Raw genomic sequence first — 16,745 nt, 5'->3', positions numbered from 1 at the left:
TCAAAGTAGGGACATTTGTGGTATGTAACACAGCCCAGGCCAAGACTGATTACTTTCAGTTTCATTTCCTGAGATCTTCATGGTGAGTCCTGCCCCCAGTTATGACACCACACACACACACACACACACACACACACACACACACACACACACACACACACACACACAGAGACAGACAGACAGACAGACAGACAGCAAAGCTTGCAGATCATCCAATCAACTTCTCACACGGCCTCATACAGATCTACAGGGACACCGAGCACCAGAGAACAAGAGATTACATTTAATATAAACACCAGGTATAGAAAAAACATTTATGATGTGCTTTTTTGTGATCTAGTCTGTCTTTACTAAACAAGTTAGATCTAGTCTGTCCTTACTAAACAAGTTAGATCTAGTCTGTCTTTACTAAACAAGTTAGATCTAGTCTGTCTTTACTAAACAAGTTAGATCTAGTCTGTCTTTACTAAACAAGTTAGATCTAGTCTGTGTTGTATATTTTTGTAGGTTTGCTCTCTAGGAAGGAATATGCCTGAATCTATCTCACAATTAACAACTTGATACTTTATTTGATCTAATCTGAGATCATCTAGGTCTGATCTAATCTGAGTTAATCTAGGTCTGATCTAACCTGAGATCATCTAGGTCTGATCTAATCTGAGATCATCTAGGTCTGATCTAATCTGAGATCATCTAGGTCTGATCTAGTTTGAGATCATCTAGGTCTGCTTCAATCTGGGATCATCTAGGTCTGATCTAATCTGAGTTCATCTAGGTCTGATCTAATCTGAGTTCATCTAGGTCTGCTCTAATCTGAGTTCATCTAGATCTGCTCTATTCTGAGTTAATCTAGGTCTGATCTAATCTGAGTTCCTCTAGGTCTGCTCTAATCTGAGTTCCTCTAGGTCTGCTCTAATCTGAGTTCATCTAGGTCTGATCTAGTTTGAGTTCATCTAGGTCTGATCTAGTTTGAGTTCATCTAGGTCTGCTCTAATCTGAGTTCATCTAGGTCTGCTCTAATCTGAGTTCATCTAGGTCTGATCTAGTTTGAGTTCATCTAGGTCTGCTCTAGTTTGAGTTAATCTAGGTCTGATCTAGTTTGAAATCATCTAGGTCTGCTCTCCAGTCTTGAGTTTATTGTTTATGTTTAGATACAACAACAGTTATAATATAACTAGCTAAGGACATGATTCAAAATCAATTATATCTATTTTTACACTGAGTGTACAAACCATTAGGAACACCTTCCTAATATAGAGTTGCACCCCCATTTTGCCCTCAGAACAGCCTCAATTCATCAGGGCACGGACTCAAGGTGTTGAAAGCGTTCCACAGGGATGCTGGCCCATGTTGACTCTACAAGGTGTTGAAAGCGTTCCACAGGGATGCTGGCCCATGTTGACTCTACAAGGTGTTGAAAGCGTTCCACAGGGATGCTGGCCCATGTTGACTCCAATGCTTTCCACAGTTGTGTCCAGTTGGCTGGATGTCCTTTGGGTGGTGGACCATTCTTGATACCAACAGGAAACTGTTGAGTATGAAAAATCAGCAGCATTGCAGTTCTTGAAACACTAAAAACCGGTGCGCCAGGCACGTAATACCCTACCCTGTTCAAAGGCACTTCAATATGTTGTCTTGCCCATTCACACTCTAAATGGCAACACAGGCACAATGTCTCAAGGCTTAAAAATCCTTCTTTAACCAGGTCTCCTCCCCTTCATCTACGGTAAGAGAGACACGTGGCGCACCGATCAGCGGGATCATTTTCGTCAACATCCGGTGTATTGCAGAGTGCCAAATATACCAAAGCACACCTTAGTTTCTTGTTAATCCACCTGACCAGTCTAGTAACTCCTTTACCACCTCTAACAGGTCTGATTGGTGACCAGTCTAGTAACTCCTTTATCACCTCTAACAGGTCTGATTGGTGACCAGTCTAGTAACTCACCTCTAACAGGTCTGATAGGTGACCAGTCTAGTAACTCCTTTACCACCTCTAACAGGTCTGATTGGTGACCAGTCTAGTAACTCCTTTATCACCTCTAACAGGTCTGATTGGTGACCAGTCTACTAACTCCTTTACCACCTCTAACAGGTCTGATTGGTGACCAGTCTAGTAACTCCTTTATCACCTCTAACAGGTCTGATTGGTGACCAGTCTAGTAACTCCTTTATCATCTCTAACAGGTGCTAAAGGAGGAACAAAAGTAACATGCAAAACAGGCTAGACAAAAAGAGATGTTTATAACAGAACCTGAATTACTGGTTGTTACTGACGGACACTAAAGCAGCTAGTTTGAATGGAATTAGTCCCCCAAAAAGGAGAAACCGTAGCTCACCGGTCCTTAAAAAGGAGGAAAGGGTTGAGCCCTTGGCTGTAGCTCAAACATCTGGGTCTCAGACTACAGCTGGTCTAGGATCAGGTGCCCCTGTCTATGTAATCTCTTTCACTATGATTATAAGGATTAAAACTGATCCTAGATAAAAGCTTCAACTCGGAGACTCTTCATGAATCGAAGAGGCAGGAAGTAGGGAAGAACTTTGTGGTATGGAACACAGCCCAGCCCAGGACTGGGATTACGTTCAGTATCATTTCCTGTCATCTCTGGGCTCTTCATGGGTAGTCCTGCCCCCAGAGTAAATAATGATACACAGACACACAGACAGCAAAGCTTGCAGATCATCCAATCATCTTCTCACACGGCCTCATACAGATCTACAGGGACACCGAGCACCAGGGAACAAGAGATTGCATTTAATATAAACACCAGGTACAGAAAAAACATTTATGATGTGCTTTTTTGTGATCTAGTCTGTCTTTACTAAACAAGTTAGATCTAGTCTGTCTTTACTTAACAAGTTAGATCTAGTCTGTCTTTACTAAACAAGTTAGATCTAGTCTGTCTTTACTTAACAAGTTAGATCTAGTCTGTCTTTACTAAACACGTTAGATCTAGTCTGTCTTTACTAAATAAGTTAGATTTAGTCTGTCTTTACTAAACAAGTTAGATCTAGTCTGTCTTTACTAAACAAGTTAGATCTAGTCTGTCTTTACTAAACAAGTTAGATCTAGTCTGTCTTTACTAAACAAGTTAGATCTAGTCTGTCTTTACTAAACAAGTTAGATCTAGTCTGTCCTTACTAAACAAGTTAGATCTAGTCTGTCTTTACTAAACAAGTTAGATCTAGTCTGTCCTTACTAAACAAGTTAGATCTAGTCTGTCTTTACTAAACAACTTAGATCTAGTCTGTCTTTACTAAACAAGTTAGATCTAGTCTGTCTTTACTAAACAAGTTAGATCTAGTCTGTCTTTACTAAACAAGTTAGATTTAGTCTGTCTTAGTAAACAAGTTAGATCTAGTCTGTCTTTACTAAACAAGTTAGATCTAGTCTGTCCTTACTAAACAAGTTAGATCTAGTCTGTCTTTACTAAACAACTTAGATCTAGTCTGTCTTTACTAAACAAGTTAGATCTAGTCTGTCTTTACTAAACAAGTTAGAGTGGACCATTCTTGATACCAACAGGAAACTGTTGAGTATGAAAAATCAGCAGCATTGCAGTTCTTGAAACACTAAAAACCGGTGCGCCAGGCACGTAATACCCTACCCTGTTCAAAGGCACTTCAATATGTTGTCTTGCCCATTCACACTCTAAATGGCAACACAGGCACAATGTCTCAAGGCTTAAAAATCCTTCTTTAACCAGGTCTCCTCCCCTTCATCTACGGTAAGAGAGACACGTGGCGCACCGATCAGCGGGATCATTTTCGTCAACATCCGGTGTATTGCAGAGTGCCAAATATACCAAAGCACACCTTAGTTTCTTGTTAATCCACCTGGCGTGTCAGATTTCAAAATGGCTTTATGGTGAAAGCAAACCAAGTGTTTATGCAAGGACATCTCTCTCAGCAGACAAAACATTACAAACAGCTAGCAGCAAAGTAGATTGGTCACGAAAGTCAGAAAAGCAATAAAATTAATCGCTTACCTTTGATGATCTTCGTATGTTTTCACTCACGAGACTCCCAGTTACACAATAAATGTTTGTTTAGTTCAATAAAGATTATTTTTATATCCAGAAACCTCTATTTGGTTGGCACGTTTTGTTTAGTAATCCACAGGCTCTAGCGGTCACGATGGGCAAACTAAAATTCCAAATAGTGTCCGTAAAGTTCGTAAAATCCTCAGGTTGTTTTTACAATAAATAATCAATAATATGTCAACCGGACGGTAGTCTTTTCAATAGGAGAGAGAGAGAAAAGGTCTCACTCCAGGCGCTCGCTTATGCACAAATCTGGGGACACCTAGCTATCCACTGATGTGATCATTCTCGCTCATTTTTCAGAATAAAAGCCTGAAACTATGTCTAAGGACTGTTCACACCTTGTGGAAGCCACAGGGAAAGAAATCTGGTTGATGTCCCTTTAAATGGAGAATAGGCTTGCAATGGAAAAGAGACGTTTCAGAATAACAGCACTTCCTGGTTGGATTTTCCTCAGGTTTTCGCCTGCAATATCAGTTCTGTTATACTCACAGACAATATGTTGACAGTTTTGGAAACCTAAGAGGGTTTTCTATCCTAATCCGCCAATTATATGCATATTCTAGCTTCTGGGCCTGAGAAATAGGCAGTTTACTTTGGGCATGTTTTTCATCCAAACATCAAAATACTGCCGCCTAGTCTCAAGAGGTTTTCACCTGTCTAGGACACAGGTTCCACTAGTGGAACTCCCCCTCCCAACATTCCACTGAAAAGGCAGTGCGGGAAATTCAAAAATATTTTTTGGAAATATTTAACTTTCACACATTAACAAGTCCAATACAGCAAATGAAAGATAAGCATCTTGTTAATCTACCCATCGTGTCTGATTTTTAAAATGTTTTCCAGCGAAAACACAACATATATTTATGTTAGATCACCACCAAATCCAAAAAAACACAGCCATTTTTCCCAGCCAAAGATAGTCACAAAAGCAGAATTAGAGATAAAATGAATCACTAACCTTTGATAATCTTCAACAGATGACACTCATATGACATCATGTTACACAATACATTTATGTTTTGTTCGATAATATGCATATTTATATCCACAAATCTTGGTTTACATTGGCGCCATGTTCAGAAATGCCTCCAAATATCCGGTGTAATTACAGAGAGCTACGTCAGATAACAGAAATACTCATAAACTTTGACGAAAGATACATGTTTTACATATAATTAAAAATACAACCGCTGTGTCAGATTTTTAAAAAAGTTTACGAAAAAAGCCTGCCATGCAATAATCTGAGACGGCGCTCAGAAGTAAATATATTTCTCCGCCATGTTGGAGTCAACAGAAATACGAAATTACATCATAAATATTCCCTTACCTTTGATGATCTTTCATCAGAATGCAGTGCAAGGAATCCTAGTTCCACAATAAATTGTTGTTTTGTTCGATAATGTCCATTACTAGTGTCCAATTAGCTACTTTTGCTAGCACGTTTAGTTCACATGTCCAAAAGCTGGCGCTGGTCCAGGCGAACTCGGACGAAAACTTTAAAAAGTTATATTCCAGGTCGAATAAACTGGTCAAACTAAGTAGAGAATCAATCTTCAGGATGTTATTATCACACATATCCAATAACGTTCCAACCGGAGCATTCGTTTTTGTTGACAGAGTAATGGAACGCAAGGCGATATAATGAGTACTGCGCATAACCAGGAACTGGCATTCTGCCAGACCAGTGACTCATTCCCCTCCCGTCCGGCCCCACATCACACTAGAGGCTTCATTCCACGTTCTACTGACTGTTGACATCTAGTGGAAGGCGTAGGAAGTGCGAACAGATCCATATCTTATTGGCAATGAGTTGAAAATCAACCAGCCCCAGAATTTCCACTTCCTGTTTGTACGTTTGCCTGCCCTATGAGTTCTGTTATACTCACAGACATAATTCAAACAGTTTTAGAAACTTCAGAGTGTTTTCTATCCAATAGTAATACTAATATGCATATATTAGAATCTGGGACAGAGTAGGAGGCAGTTCACTATGGGCACGCAATTCATCGAAAGTAAAAATGCTGCCCCCTATCCCTAAAAGGTTTTAACAACCCTCAGAATCAGGTTATATAGCAAGGATCTTATTGAAGACATTTACATAATGAAGGAATCCATTAAACTCTTTGGTTATTCCATACCTCTTTTTGTACTGATCTGAACACAATCTCTTTAGGTGTTACAAACATGTACAGGACATAGTTTGGAGTTGGACCCAGTTCACACAACCTGTCTGCATTTTGAGATGATTGTATATTTTGATCTTGTTTATCACCTCTAACAGGTCTGATTGGTGACCAGTCTAGTAACTCACCTCTAACAGGTCTGATTGGTGACCAGTCTAGTAACTCACCTCTAACAGGTCTGATTGGTGACCAGTCTAGTAACTCCTTTATCACCTCTAACAGGTCTGATTGGTGACCAGTCTAGTAACTCCTTTATCACCTCTAACAGGTCTGATTGGTGACCAGTCTAGTAACTCACCTCTAACAGGTCTGATTGGTGACCAGTCTAGTAACTCCTTTATCACCTCTAACAGGTCTGATTGGTGACCAGTCTAGTAACTCACCTCTAACAGGTCTGATAGGTGACCAGTCTAGTAACTCACCTCTAACAGGTCTGATAGGTGACCAGTCTAGTAACTCCTTTATCACCTCTAACAGGTCTGATTGGTGACCAGTCTAGTAACTCACCTCTAACAGGTCTGATAGGTGACCAGTCTAGTAACTCCTTTATCACCTCTAACAGGTCTGATTGGTGACCAGTCTAGTAACTCACCTCTAACAGGTCTGATAGGTGACCAGTCTAGTAACTCCTTTACCACCTCTAACAGGTCTGATTGGTGACCAGTCTAGTAACTCCTTTATCACCTCTAACAGGTCTGATTGGTGACCAGTCTAGTAACTCCTTTACCACCTCTAACAGATCTGATTGGTGACCAGTCTAGTAACTCCTTTATCACCTCTAACAGGTCTGATTGGTGACCAGTCTAGTAACTCCTTTACCACCTCTAACAGGTCTGATTGGTGACCAGTCTAGTAACTCCTTTATCACCTCTAACAGGTCTGATTGGTGACCAGTCTAGTAACTCACCTCTAACAGGTCTGATAGGTGACCAGTCTAGTAACTCCTTTACCACCTCTAACAGGTCTGATTGGTGACCAGTCTAGTAACTCCTTTATCACCTCTAACAGGTCTGATTGGTGACCAGTCTACTAACTCCTTTACCACCTCTAACAGGTCTGATTGGTGACCAGTCTAGTAACTCCTTTATCACCTCTAACAGGTCTGATTGGTGACCAGTCTAGTAACTCCTTTATCATCTCTAACAGGTGCTAAAGGAGGAACAAAAGTAACATGCAAAACAGGCTAGACAAAAAGAGATGTTTATAACAGAACCTGAATTACTGGTTGTTACTGACGGACACTAAAGCAGCTAGTTTGAATGGAATTAGTCCCCCAAAAAGGAGAAACCGTAGCTCACCGGTCCTTAAAAAGGAGGAAAGGGTTGAGCCCTTGGCTGTAGCTCAAACATCTGGGTCTCAGACTACAGCTGGTCTAGGATCAGGTGCCCCTGTCTATGTAATCTCTTTCACTATGATTATAAGGATTAAAACTGATCCTAGATAAAAGCTTCAACTCGGAGACTCTTCATGAATCGAAGAGGCAGGAAGTAGGGAAGAACTTTGTGGTATGGAACACAGCCCAGCCCAGGACTGGGATTACGTTCAGTATCATTTCCTGTCATCTCTGGGCTCTTCATGGGTAGTCCTGCCCCCAGAGTAAATAATGATACACAGACACACAGACAGCAAAGCTTGCAGATCATCCAATCATCTTCTCACACGGCCTCATACAGATCTACAGGGACACCGAGCACCAGGGAACAAGAGATTGCATTTAATATAAACACCAGGTACAGAAAAAACATTTATGATGTGCTTTTTTGTGATCTAGTCTGTCTTTACTAAACAAGTTAGATCTAGTCTGTCTTTACTTAACAAGTTAGATCTAGTCTGTCTTTACTAAACAAGTTAGATCTAGTCTGTCTTTACTTAACAAGTTAGATCTAGTCTGTCTTTACTAAACACGTTAGATCTAGTCTGTCTTTACTAAATAAGTTAGATTTAGTCTGTCTTTACTAAACAAGTTAGATCTAGTCTGTCTTTACTAAACAAGTTAGATCTAGTCTGTCTTTACTAAACAAGTTAGATCTAGTCTGTCTTTACTAAACAAGTTAGATCTAGTCTGTCTTTACTAAACAAGTTAGATCTAGTCTGTCCTTACTAAACAAGTTAGATCTAGTCTGTCTTTACTAAACAAGTTAGATCTAGTCTGTCCTTACTAAACAAGTTAGATCTAGTCTGTCTTTACTAAACAACTTAGATCTAGTCTGTCTTTACTAAACAAGTTAGATCTAGTCTGTCTTTACTAAACAAGTTAGATCTAGTCTGTCTTTACTAAACAAGTTAGATTTAGTCTGTCTTAGTAAACAAGTTAGATCTAGTCTGTCTTTACTAAACAAGTTAGATCTAGTCTGTCCTTACTAAACAAGTTAGATCTAGTCTGTCTTTACTAAACAACTTAGATCTAGTCTGTCTTTACTAAACAAGTTAGATCTAGTCTGTCTTTACTAAACAAGTTAGATCTAGTCTGTCTTTACTAAACAAGTTAGATCTAGTCTGTCTTAGTAAACAAGTTAGATCTAGTCTGTCTTTACTAAACAAGTTAGATCTAGTCTGTCTTTACTAAACAAGTTAGATCTAGTCTGTCTTTACTAAACAAGTTAGATCTAGTCTGTCTTTACTAAACAAGTTAGATCTAGTCTGTCCTTACTAAACAAGTTAGATCTAGTCTGTCTTTACTAAACAAGTTAGATCTAGTCTGTCCTTACTAAACAAGTTAGATCTAGTCTGTCTTTACTAAACAAGTTAGATCTAGTCTGTCTTTACTAAACAAGTTAGATCTAGTCTGTCTTTACTAAACAAGTCTGTCCCCCCTCCTTCTACACCTGCATTGCTTGCTGTTTGGGGTTTTAGGCTGGGTTTCTGTACAGCACTTTGAGATATCAGCTGATGTACGAAGGGCTATATAAATACATTTGATTTGATTGAAGTGGATTTAACAGGTGACATCAATAAGGGATCATATCTTTCACCTGGATTCACCTGGTCAGTCTATGTCATGGAAAGAGCAGTTCTTCCTAATGTTTTATTTACTCAGTGAATATTTATATACTATTTTATAAGAAGTTTTTCCAGAATAATAAAGCAGTACTATCAAAATGTATTAACTTTTAATAAGTTGACGTTACCTGAAACCTGACAGATTGTGGCTGAAAATATATACATTATCAACACATTTTTTCTGCATTAAAACATGATACGGTAAGAGAGACAGATTTTACCTTCTGTTTATGAAGTTCACTTATAACTTTAACAGGTATACTGTTTGGTAACTATTTAAAGCTTGCATTCATTGTCATGTAGTTAAATATTTTATTTCCCTTTAAGTTTCATGTTCCTGGATCCTTCAGGAGATTATATTTCAAACTAACACTTGACTCATCCAGGCGTGGTCCCAAATGACACCCTATTCCCCATTGGGTCCTGTTCAAAAGAAGGGCACTATATAGGGAATAGGGTGGCATTTGGGACTCACTTAGAGTGTATTGTCCGTTGATGGAAGTGCTGCCAAATTCTTCTAAGTGAAAATGTGCTCAAACCTGCCCGGCAGTTCATGTTGATGACGTTTCATGATAATCGTCAAGAGGGCTCACGTTACTAGGTTACCACAGTTATTTTAGGCCAACGATAACAACTGTCCTATTGTCACTAGTAGAAAGAGGAGGAAGGGAAGCGCTACTGAGGTACACAATAGTACATTCTGGTAGACAGAAGGTGCTCTTTGGTAAAAGGGGTGAATTGGTCATCAAAAAGAAAGGAGGACCAAGGCTCAGACTCTTTTCTCTGTATATATCAATGATGTTGCTCTTGCTGCGGGCGATTCCTTGATCCACCTCTACGCAGACGACACCATTCTACAGTGCCTTGCGAAAGTATTCGGCCCCCTTGAACTTTGCGACCTTTTGCCACATTTCAGGCTTCAAACATAAAGATATAAAACTGTATTTTTTTGTGAAGAATCAACAACAAGTGGGACACAATCATGAAGTGGAACGACATTTATTGGATATTTCAAACTTTTTTAACAAATCAAAAACTGAAAAATTGGGCGTGCAAAATTATTCAGCCCCCTTAAGTTAATACTTTGTAGCGCCACCTTTTGCTGCGATGACAGCTGTAAGTCGCTTGGGGTATGTCTCTATCAGTTTTGCACATCGAGAGACTGACATTTTTTCCCATTCCTCCTTGCAAAACAGCTCGAGCTCAGTGAGGTTGGATGGAGAGCATTTGTGAACAGCAGTTTTCAGTTCTTTCCACAGATTCTCGATTGGATTCAGGTCTGGACTTTGACTTGGCCATTCTAACACCTGGATATGTTTATTTTTGAACCATTCCATTGTAGATTTTGCTTTATGTTTTGGATCATTGTCTTGTTGGAAGACAAATCTCCGTCCCAGTCTCAGGTCTTTTGCAGACTCCATCAGGTTTTCTTCCAGAATGGTCCTGTATTTGGCTCCATCCATCTTCCCATCAATTTTAACCATCTTCCCTGTCCCTGCTGAAGAAAAGCAGGCCCAAACCATGATGCTGCCACCACCATGTTTGACAGTGGGGATGGTGTGTTCAGCTGTGTTGCTTGTACGCCAAACATAACATTTTGCATTGTTGCCAACAAGTTCAATTTTGGTTTCATCTGACCAGAGCACCTTCTTCCACATGTTTGGTGTGTCTCCCAGGTGGCTTGTGGCAAACTTTAAACGACACTTTTTATGGATATCTTTAAGAAATGGCTTTCTTCTTGCCACTCTTCCATAAAGGCCAGATTTGTGCAATATACGACTGATTGTTGTCCTATGGACAGAGTCTCCCACCTCAGCTGTAGATCTCTGCAGTTCATCCAGAGTGATCATGGGCCTCTTGGCTGCATCTCTGATCAGTCTTCTCCTTGTATGAGCTGAAAGTTTAGAGGGACGGCCAGGTCTTGGTAGATTTACAGTGGTCTGATACTCCTTCCATTTCAATATTATCGCTTGCACAGTGCTCCTTGGGATGTTTAAAGCTTGGGAAATCTTTTTGTATCCAAATCCGGCTTTAAACTTCTTCACAACAGTATCTCGGACCTGCCTGGTGTGTTCCTTGTTCTTCATGATGCTCTCTGCGCTTTTAACGGACCTCTGAGACTATCACAGTGCAGGTGCATTTATACGGAGACTTGATTACACACAGGTGTTCACTCACGCCGCCAAACTTACCCTAGTAAAACTGACTATCCTACCGATCCTCGACTTCGGCGATGTCATCTACAAAATTGCTTCCAACACTCTACTCAGCAAACTGGATGCAGTTTATCACAGTGCCATCCGTTTTGTCACTAAAGCACCTTATACCACCCACCACTGCGACTTGTATGCTCTAGTCGGCTGGCCCCCGCTACATATTCGTCGCCAGACCCACTGGCTCCAGGTCATCTACAAGTCCATGCTAGGTAAAGCTCCGCCTTATCTCAGTTCACTGGTCACGATGGCAACACCCATCCGTAGCACGCGCTCCAGCAGGTGTAGCTCACTGATCATCCCTAAAGCCAACACCTCATTTGGCCGCCTTTCGTTCCAGTTCTCTGCTGCCTGTGACTGGAACGAATTGCAAAAATCGCTGAAGTTGGAGACTTTTATCTCCCTCACCAACTTCAAACATCTGCTATCTGAGCAGCTAACCGATCACTGCAGCTGTACATAGTCTATCGGTAAATTGCCCACCCAATTTTTACCTACCTCATCCCCATACTGTTTTTTTTTATTTACTTTTCTGCTCTTTTGCACACCAATATCTCTACCTGTACATGACCATCTGATCATTTATCACTCCAGTGTTAATCTGCAAAATTGTAATCATTCGCCTACCTCCTCATGCCTTTTGCACACAATGTATATAGACTCTCTTTTTTTTCTACTGTGTTATTGACTTGTTAATTGTTTACTCCATGTGTAACTCTGTGTTGTCTGTTCACACTGCTATGCTTTATTTTGGCCAGGTCGCAGTTGTAAATGAGAACTTGTTCTCAACTAGCCTACCTGGTTAAATAAAGGTGTTCTCAACTAGCCTACCTGGTTAAATAAAGGTGTTCTCAACTAGCCTACCTGGTTAAATAAAGGTGTTCTCAACTAGCCTACCTGGTTAAATAAAGGTGTTCTCAACTAGCCTACCTGGTTAAATAAAGGTGTTCTCAACTGGCCTACCTGGTTAAATAAAGGTGTTCTCAACTGGCCTACCTGGTTAAATAAAGGTGTTCTCAACTAGCCTACCTGGTTAAATAAAGGTGTTCTCAACTGGCCTACCTGGTTAAATAAAGGTGTTCTCAACTGGCCTACCTGGTTAAATAAAGGTGTTCTCAACTAGCCTACCTGGTTAAATAAAGGTGTTCTCAACTAGCCTACCTGGTTAAATAAAGGTGTTCTCAACTGGCCTACCTGGTTAAATAAAGGTGTTCTCAACTGGCCTACCTGGTTAAATAAAGGTGTTCTCAACTAGCCTACCTGGTTAAATAAAGGTGAAATAAAAATAAATAAAAAGGCACTCTTCATTCAATTAATTCAAATGCCTTTATTTGTAGGTTCAATAGAAACAAAGTTTTAAAAATCCGACGTGTTTCGGCTGCATGGCCTTCGTCAGGGATTTGCTTTCGTCAGATTTTTAAAACTTTGTTTCTATTGAACATGCCCTACAAATAAAGGCATTTTAATTAATGATATGAAGAGTGCCTTGGTCCTCCTTTCTTTTTTTATGTTCTATTGTCACAATCCACAGCAAGAAAACCAAATATGTCACTGAAACAGAAGGGGGAACTAACAAAGAGTCACTGACAGCAACCAAAACGACAAGGCTGGGGTTTTAGGAGGGGTTCTGAAAGACACTCATGGTGTCCACTGAACGTTGACTAGCAACAACAACTGGAGCCTAAAAGACACCCACCATGAGACCCACTAAATTCACCAAGAACAGGCAAACAAAATGAAAACACACACCAAACTTAAAGACATGAAGTAAACCACAATTAAAGGAGTTAACCCTCCACATCTATCAAGACAACTAAAGGAGTTAACCCTCCACATCTACCAAGACAACTAAAGGAGTTAACCCTCCACATCTACCAAGACAACTAAAGGAGTTAACCCTCCACATCTACCAAGACAACTAGAGGAGTTAACCCTTCACATCTATCAAGACACCTAGAGGAGTTAACCCTCCACATCTACCAAGACAACTAGAGGAATTAACCCTCCACATCTATCAAGACAACTAAAGGAGTTAACCCTACACATCTACCAAGACAACTAGAGGAGTTAACCCTCCACATCTACCAAGACAACTAAAGGAGTTAACCTTCCACATCTATCAAGACAACTAAAGGTGTTAATCCTCTACATCTATCAAGACAACTAAAGGAGTTAACCCTCCACATCTACCAAGACAACTAGAGGAGTTAACCCTCCACATCTATCAGACAACTAGAGGAGTTAACCCTCCACATCTACCAAGACAACTAGAGGAGTTAACCCTCCACATCTACCAAGACAACTAAAGGTGTTAACCCTCCACATCTATCAAGACAACTAGAGGAGTTAACCCTCCACATCTATCAAGACAACTAAAGGAGTTAACCCTCCACATCTATCAAGACAACTAAACGAGTTAACCCTCCACATCTATCAAGACTACTGAAGCACTTGGCCAGTCACTCATAAATAGCACCTGGGCCAGACGCTCTTAATTATCACGTGGGCCAGCCGCTCTTAAATATCACCTGGGCCAGCCGCTCTTAAATATCACCTGGGCCCGCCGCCCTTAAACATCACCTGGGCCAGCCGCTCTTAAATTTCACCTGGGCCAGCCGCTCTTAAATATCACCTGGGCCAGCCGCTCTTAAATATCACCTGGGCCAGCCGCTCTTAAATATCACCTGGGCCAGCCGCTCTTAAATTTCACCTGGGCCAGCCACTCTTAAATTTCACCTGGGCCAGCCGCTCTTAAATATCACCTGAGCCAGCCGCTCTTAAATATCACCTGGGCCAGCCGCTCTTAAATTTCACCTGGGCCAGCACAGGTGTAACACATACTGACTAACGAGGTGACACCAATTGGTTGCCCCTACATGCTAACATCCAACCTTGAAATGTAAATACATTTAAACAGCCTGTAACACTTTTGCCAGTGTAGTGATGTAGGGAACAGCCAGGTTAGTGCACTCCAACGCCATTAAGGTCCAGACCTCTTAACAGAGACTTATACTGTATATGGAAGGTAACATACTACCCATCCCGGATCCGGGAGCGTAATCATCGCCTGAAACTAATTAGCATAACGCAGCGGACATAAATATCCCTAGAAAATATTCCTATTCATGAAAATCACAAATGAAATATATTGAGACACAGCTTAGCCTTTTGTTAATCACACTGTCATCTCAGATTTTCAAAATATGCTTTACAGCCAACGCTAGACAAGCATTTGTGTAAGTTTATAATAGCCTAGCATAGCATTATGCCCTGCTAGCAGCAGGCAACATTTTCACGAAAATAAGAAAAGCAAACAAATTAAATTATTTACCTTTGAAGAACTTCAGATGTTTTCACTCACGAGACTCCCAGTTAGATAGCAAATGTTCCTTTTTTCCAAAAATATTATTTTTGTAGGCGAAATAGCTCCGTTTGTACTTCACGTTTGGCTGAGAAATCGACCGGAAAATGCGGTCACTACAACTCCGAACTTTTTTCCAAATTAGCTCCATAATATCGACAGAAACATGGCAAACGTTGTTTAGAATAAATCCTCAAGGTGTTTTTCACATATCTATTGGATAATATATCCACCAGGACAATTCTCAGTAGAAGCGATTGGAATAATGGCTACCTCTGTACTTTATGCGAGATTTTCTGCGGGAGCCATCATGTGACCACTTGCTAAATGTGGTCCCTTACGGCTATTCTTCAACAGAAATGCGTAAAAAGACATCACAATGCTGTATTGGGGAATACGTAGAAAACGTAAGCTCATTCCTAGCCCATTCACAGGAGTCATTGGCATGCAGCACTTTCAAAATATGGGGCACTTCCTGATTGGATTTTTATCTGGGTTTCGCCTGTAACATCAGTTCTGTTGCACTCACAGACAATATCTTTGCAGTTTTGGAAACGTCAGAGTGTTTTCTTTCCAAAGCTGTCAATTATATGCATAGTCGAGCATCTTGTCGTGACAAAATATCCCGTTTAAAACGGGAACGTTTTTTATCCAAAAATGAAATACCGCCCCCAGAGTTTCAAGAGGTTTTAAGTCTATCACTATGAACTGTATTGTTTAATTATGTCTGTTTCTCCCCCCCCCTCTCTCTCTCTCCCCCCCCCCCCTCCCCCAGGGATACCATGGTCAGAACATTGAACAATATGAAGGAGCTGAGAGGTTCTAGTTTTGGTCGTCCCTGGCCGAGGCACGGACTCAAGCTCCTTTTCTGGTTTGCCAACGATTACATCGTCTTCAACGATGACAACCAGATGGTTGCAGATCCCGACCCCAAAGAGGGAGACTTTGGTTTCCATCACTTCCAGAACAGGCGTGAGTGTGAAAACAATGTCTGCAAGAGGCTGCTTCCTTATGATGGCTACCCATTCTATGAGGTGGGCAACCTCCACCTCCAAACATCTAAATCATTGCCTAAATATGTCAGGAAGTACAACACTGGTAACATAGATACCAGCAACATGGACCGTCTCATCATCAGTATGCGTCCAGACATGACAGTGGATAAGGTCTATGTGACCCAGCACGAGGACCTGAGGAGCTTCGACCCGGTCAACACCTATTGCATCAGCAGGGGGTTGCTCATGATCATATGTGGCCATTCATTGAGTAACTTCCTGGAACAGGCGGGCTATTCCACCCATGAGCAAAATGTAATTATGTATCAGGGCATCGCCCCCAGGGAGTCTGGGGATACTAGGATTGATATGGAAGGTGGATCCAGAGCTGCACCAGGCTTCTGGGAAAGCCACTGTACCATACTGTAACCAGGCTTCTGGGAAAGCTACTGTACCATACTGTAGATCAGTGTCCTTTAGTCCTGGTCCTGGGGACCCTGAAGGGGGGAACGTTTTAGTTTATTGCCCCAGCACATTGCTGTTCGTTATGGTATGTTCATTTTCACTAATACATTTAGTCATTTATCAGACACTCTTATACAGAGTGACTTCAGTGCATTAAACTAAAGGCAGATAAACAACAACTTCCTGTATCACAGTCATAGCAAGTCAACTGTTTCTGTTATCATTACTGAGAGGGTTGTTGCTGTTGGTGTCTGCTACTGGTTAATGTACTTCTGTATTTTAAAATACAAAATAAATGCATTTTAATTAAATACACTTGAAAATACAAGTATTTTGTCATTTATTTTTCAAACATTGATCTTTATGTTATTTTGTAATTGTATTTTAACATTTTTCCCCTTTTCCTTGTTGTAATCAATGTAGTTTCCTCTTCACTTCAACCCAGAACATAAATGTGATGACATTAAATCAATTTGGAAAAG

The 16,745-nt window shown here is 40.7% G+C and overlaps 1 protein-coding gene across 1 annotated transcript; it reads left to right on the top strand.

The window, feature by feature from the left end:
• The first annotated feature begins 253 nt into the window (after window positions 1-253).
• LOC139422605 (uncharacterized) lies at window positions 254-16,227 on the top strand. The gene is made up of 2 exons (XM_071173751.1): window positions 254-299; window positions 15,579-16,227. Exon 2 carries the CDS (start codon window positions 15,586-15,588, stop codon window positions 16,225-16,227), a length of 642 nt encoding a protein of 213 aa, XP_071029852.1. The 5' UTR covers window positions 254-299; window positions 15,579-15,585.
• Window positions 16,228-16,745: the final 518 nt, after the last annotated feature.

Source organism: Oncorhynchus clarkii, chromosome 12 (genome assembly GCF_045791955.1).
Source record: "Oncorhynchus clarkii lewisi isolate Uvic-CL-2024 chromosome 12, UVic_Ocla_1.0, whole genome shotgun sequence".
NCBI classification, from domain to species: Eukaryota; Metazoa; Chordata; class Actinopteri; order Salmoniformes; family Salmonidae; genus Oncorhynchus; species Oncorhynchus clarkii.
This window is presented reverse-complemented; position numbering and strand designations above follow the sequence as displayed.

What these genes read in the sequence shown, in the direction of transcription:
- LOC139422605 (XM_071173751.1), top strand. Translation starts at nt 15,586, where the DNA reads ATGGTCAGAACATTGAACAATATGAAGGAGCTGAGAGGTTCTAGTTTT.